Source organism: Egretta garzetta, unplaced genomic scaffold (genome assembly GCF_000687185.1).
Source record: "Egretta garzetta isolate BGI_Z169 unplaced genomic scaffold, ASM68718v1 scaffold1, whole genome shotgun sequence".
Lineage (NCBI taxonomy): Eukaryota > Metazoa > Chordata > Aves > Pelecaniformes > Ardeidae > Egretta > Egretta garzetta.
The window spans coordinates 1952850-1971777 of record NW_009258542.1 but is presented as its reverse complement, the minus strand read 5'-3'; the positions used below and the strand labels follow the sequence as shown (position 1 = coordinate 1971777).

At 41.1% G+C, this 18928-nt stretch overlaps 1 protein-coding gene across 1 annotated transcript in view; it reads right to left on the bottom strand.

The window, feature by feature from the left end:
- P4HA2 (prolyl 4-hydroxylase subunit alpha 2) overlaps positions 1–18928 on the bottom strand; it is a 29906-nt gene that overhangs the window by 6430 nt on the left and 4548 nt on the right. The window contains exons 2-10 of the mRNA XM_009646955.2: positions 15775–15874; positions 13935–14031; positions 11655–11806; positions 9530–9667; positions 7942–8181; positions 6197–6405; positions 5226–5402; positions 1248–1318; positions 921–1020 (exon numbers count right to left, since the gene is read on the bottom strand). Coding sequence (XP_009645250.1) covers positions 921–1020; positions 1248–1318; positions 5226–5402; positions 6197–6405; positions 7942–8181; positions 9530–9667; positions 11655–11806; positions 13935–14031; positions 15775–15856 — 1266 coding nt within the window. The 5' untranslated portion in view covers positions 15857–15874. The remainder of the gene's footprint in view (positions 1–920; positions 1021–1247; positions 1319–5225; positions 5403–6196; positions 6406–7941; positions 8182–9529; positions 9668–11654; positions 11807–13934; positions 14032–15774; positions 15875–18928) is intronic.

Below are 18928 nucleotides of genomic sequence, written 5' to 3'. Positions count from 1 at the left end.
AAGAGTATTTCTCAGTACCCTATGTTTTTCAATGGCAGCACTCTTATCACTACCACAGCATTTAACATGAATGAACAGCAATAGTTTTACCACTCTCTTGCTCCCTCCTCTGAAGAGGGATCAAAGTGCATGTATTTCTCTAGTACGTGTATCCAAACTAGGAGATACACAGCCTAGAATTAGACTGTCACACATGTATGACCCGTTACATACACATGCCCATCCAGGAACACAGAAAGCTCAAAGCAGCTTAAAAGCACCACGTTGCTTACTTTATCTAAAGATCGCATAACTTAACTGATTTAGTTACTCTGAGGCTGCATTTAACATGTCTCCCAGATCACTACACAATTATCTGGTTTCTGTGGATAGCCAGTAATCACCAGCACTTCAGTCAGGCTCTAAAACAGGAATTCAAGGAGCTCAGAGGAAGAGAAGCAGTAAACAGGCTAAGGTACAGCTACTCCGGCAGTGCTGTAGCACTCCCAGTCTCCTTCCTCTCCCCAATGCACAAAGATCAGACTTCATATGAGAATATAGCAGGAGCATAAAAACTATTTGGGTCTTTGAAACATGCAACTAGGAGGAAGAAGGTTCAACTTTTGCAGACTTGAAAATAAGAGGCAGGCATTTCCCTCAAAACAGACTGGTAAATCACAAGCACCTGCACAAAGTTATCTTTATTTGTTTGGTATCTCCACCCTTCTCTGCCTGGTACACAAAGGGAAAACATCTACCTGCCAGGTCCTTACAGCAGCTGGGAACGCCTCACACACCATAAACACCTTACCTGCTCTGTGTGCTTGGTCTGGATAGACTGGGTAAGAGCCAGCCTGTGTTTATACGTGCATAAGCACCAGACCACCCTGAGCAGCAGCTCATTTTACCAGGATGAAGTCTGACAAGACAGCTGTACCAACCTGCAATAGTTCGGCTGTTTTCACTGTTAACCCTGTGATCTGCTGCATCCGTTGATTCACCTTGGCCACAACAGGATCGTCATCTTCTTCCAACCATGAGCTAGGGTAAGAGAAAGATTGTTATTTTGGAATACCAACCACAACCACCCATTTCCCCAGGCAGAAGGATTCTTCTGCCCTCAGTCAAATGGCTAAAAGAGCCATTTATCATGCATTTCTTGTGCAAGCTTTTGCTACATGCAAAGCACTTAAAGTTTCCAGCTGTAGGTAACAGATGACAGCTGTTAAACACAAAAACCTTAAAGCTGGACTCTTCTCTGTGCTTACCTTTTTGATACCCTGTAGCTAGCCACTGTAAGGACACCGGTTTTGGGATCGCGTACTGTGGCTCGTGCCAGCTGTGTCAAAAAAATCCCAAGGGGGAAGAAACACATCAACTACAGGTTAGAAAAAAAATTTCTCATCTTAACCAAAATCAACATCTGATTTGTCCGACTTCAATATATCGCTGGATGAAAGTTATAGCTCCAACCAAGAGTTTGTTTCAATTTCATGCTAGAATAGTACATGGAGAAACACAAGTGCAATCCATCACCTGCATTTGACCCTTGAAAAAGAGTTTGACTGACTGCATAAGCCATGATATTATTAAATCCACAAGTACTGCTTGCTGAACAGGTTTTGAAGGTATTTTTAAACAGCTGGAGTCAATATTAGCAAGAGAGAACAACAAAAGTTAACAACATAGGAAGCCCAAGTTCCTGGCAAAGAGAAAAATCACTGAATACTCCATAAATCTAATCAGCCTGCTCCTCATGTGGACTAAAAAATCCCAACCTTATTCTTAGATGAAAAGTAAGAAGTGAAAACTTTTACAGAATGAGTTACAAGTTATGGGGCAGGCAAATCCACAAGAGGACAACTCTCAACATTACCACGCTCAGATTTTCCAGTTGGAAGATGCCTGGAACATCTAAATTCAGAGACTGTTTGAGATAACGTTACTACATTATGAAGGTAACTCTGCAAGAGCACAGTTCACCCATACATTTTAAACAGTGAGCAATGCATCACCCCCATTAGGCCACGTCACCATACTTGTAGGAAAAATTTGGAACTTGGCAAAATGGATCAGGTTTGCTGTGGTGTCAGAACAACAGACTGCTGCTAGTATAACATAACAGGTCACTTTGGTTTTATACTTGCAGCTGAGAACAAGAACTGGGACACTCCTTGATTTGACTGTAAACTCAGACCACATTTAAATTTAATTCCTGCAAACCACAAACACTTTAAATCATGCTTCCTTCCTTCCACTTAATTACAGGTCACAGAAAGCCTTTTTATTTGCATTTTCTTCAGCGTGTGCAGTCATTATTTCCTTCATTTTTCCTCAAATAAGTCTCCAGCCAGCTTTACAATCCATGTCAGCTGTCTTGTCCCTATACAAGAGTTCTTGGCAAAGCTGTTCCTGTAATTCTGACTCACTGTTATTTTGTTCCAGAGTTCTCCTGCATAAATCATAACAGAAGAAGCAGGCTGACAGAATGTTGTTCTTCTACAATGGAGCATAGCTTTTTAGGGTATAATTTAGCTTCCCAAACTTTTCATTCTACTGCCATTTTCAAGCTTGTATATGCTGGCTTGATTTCCGCACCTAGCATTTGATCTAAATAAATCAGAACTAAAATAAGCCCGATCATATTCATATTATTCCATATCTCCTCTGTATGCCAACAGACCACTTCTCCTCCCGGTAGGCAGGCTTCTTCATTTAGGACATATAATCTATACTTCACTTGGTACAACTGAGTGATAAATGTGAGGCTTCCTGTCTTAGGGTGGAGAAAGCAGCCTTATAATCAGCATTTGCTGGGCTTTGAAAAATCATCATAACACACTGGATTGGTCTGAAGCTCCATCCAGCCTTCCTCTTAGAGACTGCATTTAGTTTAGGACACACTCTGTTGGCTTTTCCTTCTGAAATTCTGTATTGCTGAAATCCTACAGCACTGAGTTCAAAGGTATTCGTGTGTCCTCCTCCATGTCACAGCTTTGCCTGTTCAGGCATGCCTGTACTGCAAGTAACATCCAGAACTTTAGGAATAAGCATCCTCATACTTTCATGGCAGACCTATCCCAATGCTATCCACACCAATAAAGTTAAGAATTTTCTTGACCCTTCCCTGTCAGCTCTGATGTATTGCCTGAAAAGTTGGAACTACTTTTTGGAATTGGAGTAAAAGTGATTGCATTTTGCAAGACAAGCATGAAAACCAACTTGAAGAGAGCTACTCTCAATCACGTACAGATGTTGTTTCTCTAAAAAACAAAAAATATTGGCAAGTGTAAACTGCAGAAAATGTTAAAGCACTTGGACCCAAAAGTAGGTATTTCTTGCAAATTCATTTCAGAACAAAGGAAGCTCTCATCTTTCTGAGCCCAAAACTAACATACTACTTCAGAGTTCTGTCTGAAAGCTTCCATGGTTACCAGCTAAAATTTCCTTGCTGAAATAAAGCTACATTTATTAAGGACCATCTCATCACAGGGCTTGCGTTTTCCATTCTTCCAGCAGCACTGCAGAATTTGAAGCTATTCCTGCAGCTGAGCTATAGACAGATTTAGAAAAAACAAGTTAAGAAAGTGGTTTGGTTTTTTAATTGAAAACTTTCATCTGAAACTTAAGACTGCAATATTTACCTGCTCTTACAGGGACTGATCCCAGTTCTACGCTACACAGATTATATGAAGAATTCCTCTGACAGTAGTAATATAAGCAAAGCTCAGTGAGCAAGACTTAAGACTTTCCATAAATCTTTGAACAAAAGGGAAAAACCAAATAAAAAATTAATAGCTGCCTTATTTAGAATGTGCTTAATTTGATAACAGATTAAGCGATATGCCCTATTTGAATGTTTCCATTTTATCTGAAGCTCTTGAAGTTTTATAGTATGATGTAATAGGAAAAAATCTCCATTTATGGAGGTGAGAGTCCTCACCGAGACAGGAGTGTTCTGCCAACACTCCCACAGCTGGCTGGTAGTCATAGAAGTCCAGCTTCACAAACATCCCAAATTATTAATGTTCTTAGGAAGCATCAGTTTCTCAATCTGTTTCTAACTATGTTTAGATTTAGAAATACATACAGAAGGGTAATTCCTGACTGGAATTTTAGTATCACATTTCATAGCGGTAGCTAGAAGAGTGCTAAAATGAACCATTCATCTATAAAAATAGAAGTGTTCAGTTTCACATGCTTGTCAGACCTGAGAGAAAAGTGAGGTGTAGCCCCTACTACTCACCTCACACTGCCACATTTTTTTTTTTGCCAGAAAGGAAACAGACAGGAAATTCCACCTCCAGGAAAATCAGATGAGATAACCACTAGCTTTGCATTAGGTAGGCTGCTCTTTTTTGTATGCAGTCACTAGAATTCACACCATGGATAACACATATTGCATTAAAATGAGGGCTCCTACTCAAAGCTGCTACTTTGAGTTGGATCTACACTTAGCACACTGAAGCTACCGCATCTGTTGCTCTGCTGCCCAACAGACAGCTACCTAGGTGGAAGAGTTGGATCTAAAGAGCTCTGGGAAAATGACTGCATTGTGCGTTCATCCTTACAAGTATTCCATCCTTTTAAGTACCAGACTGGGAATTACTTATGAGCACAAATGATTTCTCCACTGTGTTAACTGTATCACATTATTCACAGTGAGCTCTGTGTGGCTCCAGGAGAACGCCACAGTTCCACTCGTGGATGCATCATGGCATCTAAAGTGCCTGCTTCTGTGCAGGTCTAGAGTACAGTTTAACACAGCAGCAGTGGATTCCAGGTTACCTAAAGCAGAAAACCAAACCCCTAGATGTTCTTCTATCACAACACAGAAAACCCACAAACCATTGTTTCTTCCCACTTCTGCTGGGATTTGGGCTTTTTAAAATCTTGATTTGAAGTTTGGCTCCATTTCAAGAGGCAGACTTAAGGCATATTGGACACCTACTCTACCACTGTAAGCCAGTCATATGCCTTTTCAGGTCTAAGCCCCAGTTTCCCAAAAGGCTTTTAAAGCCCTTTACTGAGAACCCTGCATGATTAAGTGCAACAATGCATAAATACCTTCAGGAGCCTGGGCTTTACAGTCCTACATCACCAGGCAGTTTTGAAATCATCCCCCTTAGGCTCACAGCTGCAGCGTATCATCTGTAGTATGAAACCAGATCTTTCAAATCCTTTGCTAATAGAGATTACAACATGGAATTAACAGCCATCAGTGAGATGGAAGAAGGGAAGCTTACCCTTGGCTTAGCTAGTTGTTTAATTTTCTCAATTTCTTCATCAGACATGACATCATAGTATCGTACAATATGAGGGCTATCCCATTCATCTTCTTCCTTAAAGGGTGCTATGAGCAGATTAGGATTTCTGTTTCCATCATGGTACCTACAAAACAGCCTTTTCTGTCTTCGAGGTGTCTGAAACAGAACACCAAACAAAACACTGTTTGCTCAATGACTTTTCACGAACTTAAAACAGGCAAGACATAAAAAGAAAGTGAGCTTCATTCCACAAACACTGTAAAAGCCATCAGCTGACTAACAAATTTAAGAGGTAAGCCTGAGTGATTCTGAAATTTACTGCAAATAAAAAAAACAACATACGCCACTTAGGAGACCACTGAGCAACATCTGAAACACTAACCTTTAGGAGAATTAAATCATAATCAGTTACAGATTAAGCAAATAACTAAACAAACAGCAAGCTGTAAAAAAAGTCTGGTTCTTCTAATTAGGACTATGTAGATGAAATAATTGATTCCTTTCCTTGCACAGAGAATTAAAGCCATGTTTGTTGAGAGGTACTGGAGATTGGTTGGTCAAAATAGTCACCCCATAAGGACGTCTTTAAGATGCAAGCGGGAAGGCATAATGCGATTCTGTTAAGCATGGCAAAGCATAATGAGCTCTCAGGGGAAAAAGCCTCCTAGTATCTGTACAGCCAGCCTCTGAAATGGCCAAGTAGACAGACTGAGGAGAATCAATTTTCAACACCCTTTAAGAAGTACAGTTGAGAGCTGTTTTTCTGTCTAGGATTAACAGCTAAAGATAGAGAAGCCAAGACATAAGGTACAAAGCTCAGCCTGGACAGAAATACATTCAATTTTTTCTTAAAAAAAGCTTCACAGAAGGAAAAACTTAACATGTCCCACCAAGCTTGATCACCCTTATGCAAAGGCAGCATAGTCAGGAAATTCTTGCATTTCTCTTACCATTTTTACCCCTTCACCTCTGCAAAGGGCCTCATAGATATCACGCTCTGGCAAGTAGTCAAGAGGCCTCTCATAGGCACCACTTTGCACCACAGGTTCTGTCGTCATCACAGTCTTATTTGATTTTTCTTTCTCCTTCTCTTCTCTCTCCTTCTCCAGCAGCTTCTCAAAGTATCTCAGATTACTGCCTGCTCTCTCATGTGTACTGTCTTCATTGGGAGAAAAACAGACAGGACCAGTGATTCATTCAATCTCAGGAACTTTTAACACACAAGTCTTTGTATCAAGACAGCAATAATTCTCCCCATCCTAAAGCAATCAAAGGCATTGGCTCCAGTCTGCACTGAAAACCAGCACTGGGAAACTTCTGTATTTGCAGAGGGAAGATGGGCATAGACTGTGAAAGAATCATTTCTGGAAGGACTCATCACAAAACTTGTATTTCAGAAAAAAAAAAAATTAGGAGTTTTTGCCCTTCAAATCCCTCCTTTTCTTTCAACTTTTCTACCCAGTTCTACCCAAGATAAGCAGGTCCTAGAGCTTATCAGCAGAGATCAAGCTAGCCTACTTGTTGCACCCCTCCTCTCCACCATGCTTTTCATCCACATCGCACAAGCATGCTTTAACCAAGGACTGTGGTGGAGTCCCAGCCACAGACTCCAGTCCCAAAGACTTCCTCCAAAGTCAGCAGAACTTGGAGGTATGTGTTACCACTTGACAGCCCACCTACCGCATCCACCTCTAGATGTTGCACCTAGAACAGTTTCTTTCCCTTCTGACCTTCCCAAGCTTCTTGTGTTTATCTTATTTAGCTAACCCAGGCGGCCACAGAAGTAACCACTCATTAGAGCATGGGCTAATAGTGGCCAGATAAGGAAGTTGAGCCCTGAGCAGCGGAAGCTGCTGCTCCCAGAGGGGACTGCCAAGTCTGTTCCACTGTTTGGTGCTGATAAGGATTTGCATTCTATCAGTGCTAAACCCTATTAGTGCAGAGGGAGCTAGATTCAATACATATTCACGTTCTTGTAAATTTTAATCTATGAATTCCAGTGCCTGCAGAAATGAGACTGATACATATTTTTCAATAGAAAGGTTTCACCCACTCCCAGGATACAGCTAACATCCAAATTAAGAACCACAGCTGATTAAAAACATACAAATACATAACACAGTAGATGTTAATTCTAATTGCAGAGGATAAATCTTTCCTATGCAGGAGGCAGAGTTGTATAGGAAGCAATGCTTATTTGCTTACTCAAGGGAAAGCTAGAAACCCAGAGAAACAGAGGCTTTATGAAACTCAATCTGTTCTGAATATTTAAAAATAAATGCTTTAAGATCTCAGACAAAGTATTGTTCTGGCATCAAACAGTACCTACACTGAGGAATAAACAGGAATATGTGAGGTCAGCAGGACTTTACAAAGATCCACCACTCTGCCTAAGTCTGTGGTAGCCTTGCTCTCCACTCAAAACAACCCAGGCTTTAACCATTACCAAACCTAACATCTCAGTACACTGAAACAAAGCACACAGGTACTGCAGCCTTTGGGTAATAACAGCTTAACACTAGAAGATACTTCATATATCTTTAACATGCTACAAGTAGACTGGTTTTTTTTTTCACCTATCTTTATTGCAAAGTTATCCGGCAGGATATTCCTCCAGTCAGCTCACCAATATGTATGGGCCATGACTGTTCTTGGCTGTTGCTGGCAACACTAGAACAGCGTTTCTTGTTCTTACCAAGGGATATCAGACGTCTGGTAAGCTCCATGGCTCTGTGTAAATCCCCAAACTGGAAAACAGCATAGCTGAGATAATCTAGGATCTCCACTTTGCTGACTGTTGTTTCCTCCCCCTCATCGTGTTGTTTCAAGGCTTGTTCCATCCAGAGTACTGTGTGATAGTAGTCTCCATCGTTATAAGCAGTCTTCCCCATACCAAAGCAGTCGCCTACTGTCAAAGAGGATCTATATTTTGTTCCTAAAAAACAAAAAGGCAGCTTTAAGCAATCTTTGCTTTCAAATATATGGGGCACATTGAGGAACATCTGTAAATACACACTTATCCAAAAAGGCTTCTAAAAGACAGTGCTTTGACAATATTTTAGGTTCTGTACCAAACTGATCACCTTCAGAATTAAAGATTCCATTCTATCATAATTCTGTGGTATTAATTCCTTTGGAAGCCAAGACAAGTTTAACAGAAATTACAGTGTTAGTCTGCTCTACCTTTGTGTACAACAGCAAATACAATAGACTAACAGCTCAGATTTTACTGAACCTACAAATTAACACTGTTACATGATCAGAAAAGCCTGACTATATGCAGGGCTCGCTTGTTTGCTCTTTACTGGAGACATGCATTTGTGCATAAGCAAGCTGATTGTTATTTAGACAAACTGGGTATTTATTTGACTGTAGCTGTGCACTGATTTCCGGTTGCTCCAGCTCAGCAGATGCACAGATAAGATTTAATTTTAAATCAATTGTTAACAACCTACATTATAATAACTCAAACTGTTTTGTCAACTCTCCTACCCACACTCTAACAAAGCCTATTCTGTTTGTAAATGGCATGTTACTACCTACCATAACCTGTTTCAGTAAATCTCATAAGCAGCAGCAAACAAACATTTATCAGGACTCAGCTACCAAAACACCAAAGCATTCCAATATATCTATGTACTTCCCAAAACACCTCTGTGGCAAAAAAAGTTAGTCCCCATTTCACAGAAAGAACAGAAGCTAACTGATTCAACCAAAGCCTCACTGGAAAAACACAGCAAACAAGAACAGAGCCAAGCTTTGGAAGAGCCATCAGAGCAATGAATTATGGAACAGCTCCTTCAGTTATTGGGGACAGGAAGTACCCACGGTATTTGCTTACACAGTAACCAGCACAAGAAAGTATTTGTTGTTTCAGTATAGTGATTATAAAAAAAAAAACCCACATTTTCTTTTAAAGCAATACTAATTCAAAAAAATGCTGCTGGTTGAGCTGCTCACTGCAGACCACAGCACCTCGGCTCAGGTGGGAACAACCTCAAGGTTCTTCTCAAAGCGTTGAAGTAGACACATCCTCAAGCCACATGGACTTTCAGCACCATGATTCTTCCTCACAACTTAAACTCTCTCCAAAAGCCATTTTTTAAGGACATTACCGCTTCCCTTCTTTTAAAGCAGAAACCACCTCTGCGTTCTCTGGAGATATTCAAAGCCCACCTGGATGATGTCCTGTGTAACATGCTCTAGGTGAACCTGCTTTAGCAGGAGGGTTGGACTAGACGATCTCCCGAGGGCCCTTCCAACCCCTGCCATTCTGTGCTCACCTGGTAAGTTTCCTCGAGAGAGAGTTTCAGGATCCAGTTTGTATGTGTCCTGCAGGCGCATCAGAGCCTTCGCAGCTCCAGTCTCATCTTCTTCAGTTGGAAAAAACTGACGCTGAATAGTAAGATTTGCAATAAAGCCTTTGCAGGAAAAGGGAAATACGTTAATTCCAGAGTTTGAATAAATATCAGTGCTAAATTAACACAGAAGAGGAAACATCTGCTTCGTTTTGAGAATTGAGATTCAAATAATCCAGGCTTAAAGCCTCTTATTAGGCTCTCAAGTTACAAAACCATTGTTTTCTGTCTTATTTTAAGAAATGCAGCTCATGAGCAAGAGAGAGAGGATTAATAACTAAACCTCTCTTTTTTTGTGCCACACAATTACTGAAGTATAACATGAATCTAATGATCTTCATTTTCCTGCAATGTTTCCTTCTAGCATGAAAACTTAACAGCTTTCATCAGTTCTCTTATCATAGAATGTTTTGGGCTGGAAGGGACCCCTAGAGGTCACCCAGCCCAACCTCTGCAGTGAGCAGGGACACCTTTAACCACATCAGGTTGCTCAGAGCCCCGTCCAACCTGGCCTGGAATGCTTCCAGGGATGGGGCCTCCACCCCCTCTCTGGGCAACCTGTTCCAGTGTTCCACCACATTCACTGTAAAGAATTTCTTCCTTATATCTAGTCTAACCCTACCCTGGTTTAGTTTAAAACCATTACCCCTTGTCCTGACACAGCTGGCCCTACTAAAAAGATTTTCCCCCTCTTTCCTATAGGGCCCCCTTTAGGCTGTAATCAGGTCTCCCCGCAGCCTTCTTTTCTCCAGGCTGAACAACCCCAACTCTCTCAGCCTGGCCTCTTAAGAGAGGTGCTCCAGCCCTTGGATCATTTTTGTAGCCCTCTTGCAACATCCAGAGTCAGCTGCAGAGCATAGCACTTGAAAATCATTTCAGACTCTGTGCTCCAATCTATAAAACCATGAAAGCTTTTCAAATCTCAGCTCAAGGGACAGAGACCCTGATCTGGGATTCCCTAAGTAAGGGTAAGGCCTTACTCAGTAAGAGGCTTTTAAACCTGACAAGTAAAACCAGGTGACATTTAGAAATAAGATTAAATGCACTATATAAATATATCAAGGCTGTACAGCAGGTTGGTTGGGCAGATGTGGGGGCAATCAGCTGAAGGAAAACAACCCAGCCATTTCTAGTCATACAGCAAGCCAAACTGGAAAAGGAAGCCTCTAGAAAAAGAATTAGTGACAGCAGTACTCAATAGAATTGAGTATTTAATTTCCATCTAGGATGACTATTCCAAAAGGCAATAAAAAAATCTTGGCTGGAAAAAATACTTTCAAGTACCTAAACTTTAGCATATGCAGAGTAGAAAGGGAAAACATGCAGTGTTCTGTCTGAAAAACATAGCTGCTTCTCCCTTACTTTTAAGCAGTCCAGTAAAAATAAACCTACATTTAGAAAAGCTATGGAAGCAAATTCAGGCAGACACTTTGACAATATGATGCAGAAGCAAAGATTAGTGCTGAAAACATTTGATATAGGATAGGTTTACAGATAATAATTGTATGTTATCCTGTTATCAGGCTGACCACAACATCTGCCGACTGTTAATGTTGGGGCTGATAGGAATTCTTTCACCAGTTCAGGATGGGTCAGTTTGATTCTTCAATCTTACCAACCGATGAACATGGCCAAAGAAACAATGATTGCCAAGAGAAGCAGCAGACTGGGAAAGCAGACGAGTAAGTCTTTTCATAAAAAGGAACAAAAAGCTCAAGACTAGGCGTAAAACAATAGTTGCCACCACGGCTGAGCACTTCAATATATCCTGTTCTCCCTTTGCCCCAAACAGCACAAGCCAAGCAAAACACAAACAGGCCCGAGAGAGATAACAGTTTCTTTGAGTCTTGACAGATGCGTTTCAGTCACAGGTTTCACTTGTTTGGGTAACCAGTAAAGGAGAGGCCAGTCATTAGTTTAAGTTTCAAACAAACTTGGCAATAATATTTAAACCACAGCTGAGTTTGCAGCTTTCCAGAATAGGAAGAAGAGAAGCAACTGTGTTGTAAAGCTACCTCCTGCTGGTGTCTTTGCCCCTGTAACTCCTTACCATGTGTTGTATCCTGAAGAACCAGGTTTTCCAATTCCAGCCAGTCGGTATTTAAACGCTTCACCAGCTTATATGCATTTACAGGATGTGCCAGATACCCTTCTGGATCAGAGGCTGATTTGCTAGTCAGTACATCCATTTTTTCAGCCCAGCTGGAATGAGAAGTGTGTGCCTCAGTCCGAGAACAATTCATGAATGCATGTCTTCCTTCTTAAGTCATCCTAATTACACAGCTAGAATCAATTTATTGCTGCTTTCGCCATCATAACCAGCTTTCAACTTCACAAGGATAAAGTGAATTACAACTGATTTTTTTAATTACAGCAGCCTTTCTTTTAAAAGGAATTTGTTTCCTTGCCCACTATTTTAAACCTTACTACAGTGGGCATGCATCTCATTTGTAATGAGTCTCAGCCATCAGTTTCCAGCATGCTACACTTCAGAAAATAATGAGATATAGTACACAGTCACTGTGAGTGTCATTTATCTTAGTAAAAATACAAGCATAAATAAAACCAAGAGCTTTTTAACTTTATGGAAAGTAAACCATAAGCTCTGATTCTCAGACTGGAAACCCTCAGGCAGTACAGTGGCAGTGCTGTCAGTCACCGAGATTGCACTGTTGATCCACTTCAAAGCATCAGTTATAGTACATTTGAACTGCCAGCTACCTTGCTGATGCTACAGTGAGAATTTCTTCTGTTGCCCTTTGTATTATCCCTTAACACAAACACCTGGCCCAGCTGTGTGTTCCTCTCATTACTCAGTAGGAAGAAAACACTCTGCTGAGATAAGCTAACAACTGAACACAAGAAATCCCCTTTAAGCCTGTAATGTCAAACTCGGTAAGCCATGAGACAGCTATGGTTACACACAATTTTAAATAAACACAGGTAAATATTGTCAGGCTACCTGGCTTCTTCTCTATACTATGATGTTGCAGCAGAACAAAAGTAAGATGGTTTTTCCAGAGATCCTTTGCAGGGATATCACATTAGCAACATATATTAAGATCAGTCTCACCTGCACTCTTTTCAATTTAGACTTTCACTAATTCAATATTTATTTTGCAAAGGAGTAAATACTGTCAAGTTTAGTCTCTTTATTCACATCACAATGTGCTTTTGAATCATAAACATAGCTCTGGAACCAACAGACAAAATAGTGAAAAGTCTTACTATATTCAAATGATAAAATTTAGCACCTCTGCTACAAAGCACATGCCTCATATGCTAGCAGGGTGCAAGAGGTCAAATATTGGCACAGTGGTAGAATACTCTTGCTTACAAATACACCAAAATACAAGTCAACTGAAAATCTAACACATTAAAAAAGCACTTGCATGTCAGTCCATAAAAAAAGAAGTCTTTTTTTGAAATAGGGCCAGTTTATACATAGATTGAACTGACATTCTCTTTAACAATACTCAAAGAGGAGATTGCTTTTCCTCAAAAGGGCAGCTTTTCAAGAAATGAACATTTGTGTACACAAATGACAAGGAATTTCTATAATTTCACTCACTCTATAGCCCTGTCCCCACCCTACACCCCCCAAAAGGGAGATCAAACTGCCACATATAGGCTGGAGTTTAGAAATTCTTTGGAAAGCATGGGTCCATTTAGAGGACTCGGCTCTTCTGAACCTGGACCTCATTTAGGGTGTGACACTAGAATAATCTATTAGGTATTACTTTCAGCTAGGCAAGTATTAACAGTCTTCCTAAGGGACACAGAAAATACCAGTTGTCAGCAAGAGCCTTTCAAGTGATCTAAGCACACAGAATAATGTCCAAGATGTGCTGAAGAGAACAAGGCAGGAGAGCTGTCCCTGAGAGCAAAGCCAACACGGGAAGGGAGCCAGGGATCCAGCGTGTGCTCCACTAAACAATGCAGCTGGCACACTTGGCTGTCGTAAGCAGTGCTGAAGCCATGAAACACCAGGTAGCACAGAGCACTGGCACCCAGAGGTACCTAACTCACATGGACAAGGCTACTCTGACATGAGTAGCATCTTCTCCTCAGGAGCACTGTGATGGTACAAGGACAGGGAAAAAAGTGAGAATGGCCCAGACAGTTTCTCAACAAGCAAAGTCTAAATGATACCTGAAGCAGGGCCCCCTCTCTGCAGGTTTATAGGTACTGACTATGGTCTCACTGTGATTATCTACTGAGGAAATACTAACAAAATCTAGCAGCAATGAGTGGTGACAGAGAGGTGTGGTGTAACTGAACACAGATGAGCCATTTTGCCACCCTTCCTTATCCAAACTTCTCCCCCTACCTTTTAATCTGAGAGAGCTTGTTCTCTTCTGCTCGGATATATTCCTTTAAAGACTGTACTAAGTCTTTCTCCGCATAAATCAGGTCTGTCATTTGACCTAAAAACAGAGTATGAGCAAATGTTAATCAGACCTAAAAAAAGTAACAATTTCCAAAAGAGGACAGACCTTAGATGCTCTAGGGCTATTAAAACCACCACAAAGAACAGACAAATTAAGGGCATACACTGCAATGCCTGTAAACCACAAAAGCTATTATACATACAGGTCTGGCATTCAAATGCTTCAAGGGGCTTTTAAAATCCCAACTTCAGTGGCTCATGTAGCTTTGCTGTGACCCTTCCACTGCCTCTGAATTACTTTCAGTATTACAGTTGTGTGCAAGACAACCAAAAGGAAGGTTTGACATTAATATGGCTATTGAGTCAAAGCAACAAAAGATGCAAATAGTTGCCAAAGCATCTGTTCCACATATGGATACAGGTTAGATCACACTAATAAATTATTCATCTAACCATTGGCATCACTTAAAATTACAGCTTTTCAATATGGGTAACTGTGGAAACACAACCTAACATTAAATACAGAGGAATTTCAGACTAATGTTTATAGACTGACACACACACACACACTCTCTCCTGATTAGCATTAGTGGAAATTGCTAGCGTGTCAATCTTAATTGCCATGACAAACTTTGCTTTTCAAAGACCAAACACTGAAAGACCAGATGAGATTTATAAATGCAGCCACAGCCTTAGTTTCAGCATTCCACAGTAATTATTAATGAGGCATGATTAAGCAGATGGAAGTCAGCAGGCTGTGCTACTTTCAGAGTTACACAAGGTTCAGGAATAGGTAAGTGTAAAGAAGTGATCCTTCACAGTAACTTTGTACAAAAAGCTACTTAACTTGGGGAGAAAAAAAAATAGAACACCAAATAATACACATGTAGTTTTAAATACTGCTTAGCCAAGTCCAGAGGACAGGAGCACGTGCAGGGCATTGGTAGCGAAGCACCACTCTGCCTTGCTCTGGCTGAGCAGTTCTGCACAGTCGTGCAAAATAAACCACCAGGAGTCTGGAGTTCTAGCATTCAGAAGCATAGCTCCACTGAGCTCAAAGCATGTTCTGGAGAACAGCCAGCTGTAGTTAATCAATGTCTATTACCCTCATGGGGGTAAATTCCCCACACTCTTCCACAGAAAAACATTAGACCAAGTCACAGCAGAAAACTCAGTTTGTGCTTATTTTTAGGCTCTACCACAGTAATACATGGCTATATCACAAATATTAGAACACAAGAACTAAGTTGTTATAAATCCTGAAAATAGATTGATTTTTATGACAATGAATTCTTCAGGATTTACTTAGGTCTTACAAAACACACATAAGGTAGGGTGGATATTAATTTTTCCTTCTGACACCTAACTCCAGTTTTTTGAGAAGACAGGAAATTTCAGATTCTGTGAAACAATGTATTTCACCTAATTATGACTTTGCATAAATCAAATTCAGGACTAAGCTTTTTACCATAAGGTTTGTGCTGTGTTCAACACAGCAACAGGTACACAGTTCTTAATAAAACATAGGCACTGTCTTATTTTACTGACAGTCCCCAGAGAAACTTGTATCATGTTTATAAGTTACCCAACTGCAAACAGATTGCCCTGATGCAAGACTTGCAACGCGGAATAGCATCAAGCATGCAGAAGAGTAGCTTTTCCTATTGCAGACAGTGTTTGACAGGGACATATGAAAAAAGCCATATGCTTCAACTGTAAACTTTAACAGTTTTGGCAATCACGTTAACTACATCACATCATGCACTGGTTCTTTCCATACCTATGGAGGTGAAGAACTCCGCTTCCGTGTGCCAGATCAGAAAAATACAGGTAAAGAACACCAACTGCAGCCAGGGCTTCATCTTCCAGACAGCTCAAACCTATAATAAATTAAAAGGAAAAGGAAGAGTAAAAATAAGGAGCTTACTTGTGAGGAAAAAAAAAAACAAAGTACTGATCTTCATCTTTAGTCATTTCACCCTCATGAAAATTATTTCAGTCCTCGAAAAACTGAATTCTAATCAGTAACGCTTGAAGAAAAAGTAGTCTTTAGCCACAAGAGCTGTTACTTAACAGTCTCAAATGCTATCTGGTGTATCCCAAGTATCTCTGGGATTGACATGGAAGACACTGCAGTCCATGGAAGGCCCACATGACAGAAGTAATAGAAGCAATATATTTGTCCAGAGACAGCAAGAACAGGATCTTCTGCAATGGCAGCTCAATGCTTTCCACGTCATGCATAACTATAGCTGGAAAAATAGGAGAGTATACAAAGTTGCCTTATATTCCAATAATAACAGTCTAAATTAAATGGTCAGATTTGTATCATGCTGTGAAACTCAGTTATATAAAAACTGTCTAGAAAGACAAACAGTAAGAAAGCCAAATAGAGAAATATAGCATTTTGTAGCGTGGAAGTGGCAGCAATGGTTGGAAAAGTTGAAAGTGAAATTTCCAGCTCTGGTTATTCAAGATGCATCAACCCTCTGGGCACAGCCCTTATGACTTCTGTATTTCAAAGGCTGTGCCAGCTTAGAAACCCAGCCCCTCGAGATGGAGGCTGAAAGCAGGCTGTTCCACTTTCAAGAGCATAGCCCTCTGAGGGCATGGAAGGGAAGGCCAGTCTGAGCAGACAGGCAGACAAGTGAAATAAGGGATGGAAGGTCCCTACAGAAGAGCCTCCTGGGAGCTGTAATTCTCCCGGTGGATCTGATGGCCAGGACCACCTCTTCCAAGGAATTTATGAGGAGCCTGCACTGGATCAGCCCACAGCTCACTGAGCAGGAACAGCCACCCCAGCCAGCTCTCACCACAAGCCCTGCTGCTCAAACACTGAGCTCTCGTTACATCCATGCACACAATGGCAAAAAGAAGATGACAACTGTTCACCTTAATCCAAGAAGCAATTATTCTTTTTCCTACCCATTGTTAACTGGGTAAACTGGTGGCTGGAAGTGACCACTTGCAGCCCACTCTTATTCCAAATACACTAAACATGCAGTTATTTGGGGCAAAATGGAATCACTTAAATCTGATGAGAAAGGGGGATGGAGGGGAGAAGGGAAAATACATGGAATATCCTAAAATTTCATGCAATGCAGCAAGTGGGAAGGTATTAAAAGCAGCTAGTTCTGGAACAACTCTAGCTCATTGTTCCCTTGGGCCCCACATACCTGCCTGCCCAACGCGAGATGGAAGGCAAAAGGTGAATATCTCCCTTTCCTTCTGGGTTTTTCAAGCCCACAGCATGATAAGAAGCTCCCACCCTCAGCTGGACTCACCAGTGCCATGGACATGAACACCAAACACCATCAGCGATACTACCATCACTAAGAACATTAGAAATAGCTCTGTTCTTGGCTATGCATCATCACTTGGCAAGATGATTGCTTTTTAATTATGCTTTTGATTACTTTAAAAGATGAAATGAAGAATCAGAAACACCTACCACAACAGTTTGCAAGCATGAGTAAGCAGGAAAATGTCTCACAGCATCATAATAAGTTTTCTCTTTTCCCTCTTCTGTTTCTCACCCCCCCTGCAAACCGCATATTCCCAAACTGCTTGTTTAAGTTAGTTCAGAACTAGTACATGGGTAATCTGAGAATTGAGTAAAACTGAATGAATAGTACCATGCAGAGGTCTGCCAATACTAAAAGCCACAATAAGTGATGTAGCAGAAAGCACAGCAAGTCAAGAGCACTTGGGAAGTACATTAATTTGGCTATATTAAGCCACAGCTGTCCATCTGCATAGCCTGTCATCATTTCATGGAGTGGTTTCTGGATGCACTACACAAAGCCTGGCAAAACAATTACAAGGGAATTTTCCAGTTAAAACAACAACTCTACATTCTCCACCCTGCACCTCCCCCCCCACCATGTTCTCTCATGGCTGAGGATATCTGCCAAGAAGAATACTTACTACAGCTAGCAGCTTGTCTTTATAGCAAGTCTTTAACAGCTTTGCCATCTTACTCAGATTTACTTGAGTCAATAAACAGAAACCTCAGTAAACAGAGAAATCAGCTCTTGCTTGAACAAGCAGGACACCTGGCTGCAGGGCTTTCAAATTGTTTGTACACGTTCTCTTCACAGCTGTTGCTTGGAAAACCAGCACAAATTATGAATTACAGGAGGCTGAGCATAATGTTATAATCATATTCTTGGACAGCATGAGCATGTGTGCAGGCACGTATGCATGCCCACCCCACCACAGCTAAATCATCTGCTAACAAAGAGGGTAAGAGAGGCAGAAGGGACATTAGCACCTCCTACCTCAATAACTAAATTGAGACAAATGTTTATAATGAGTTTTATTCAAACAGAGAACAGAAGAACTTAGTTGCACAGAAATGCCAGATAACATGGCTGTGTAGGACAAATACTGCCTACGTTCATGGCTTTTTTTCAACAGCACCTTCAAATGACAAAGACATCATGCTGGGCAGGTAAATTTGGGATCTCTCTATTTAAGGGAGAATAACGACATTCCTCTGCAACAGTCTGAGAAGGCTTGAGCAGAGCCACTGAGCTTGGTTCAGCCCTGAGCTACGAGAATTCCCCCATGCAGGAGCCCAGCAGGCAGCTCCCACAACCCTGAGCCAGGGCTGTAAGACAGCCCAGGGCATCAAGCGTCCTGCCCTGGCTCATCAGGCTCCCTCAAGTGCCACCAGCACAGGGATCCTAAGGCCACATGTTCCTCACCGATGAGCACTTACACAACAGCCTTACCAGAGGGACTGTTCTCGCTGCAGCGAGAAGCTGTTGCAGAAACACCAAGAGTGCTAAACTTCTCCACATACAGTAACAGATACTTAATGCTTTGCTCCTTAAATGTACCCGGCCAGCCAACCAAATGCATATTGTACGAACACTTCTTTAAGAGCATAAGACCTCAATGAATCATTGCTCCCACTGGAAAGAGTGCCG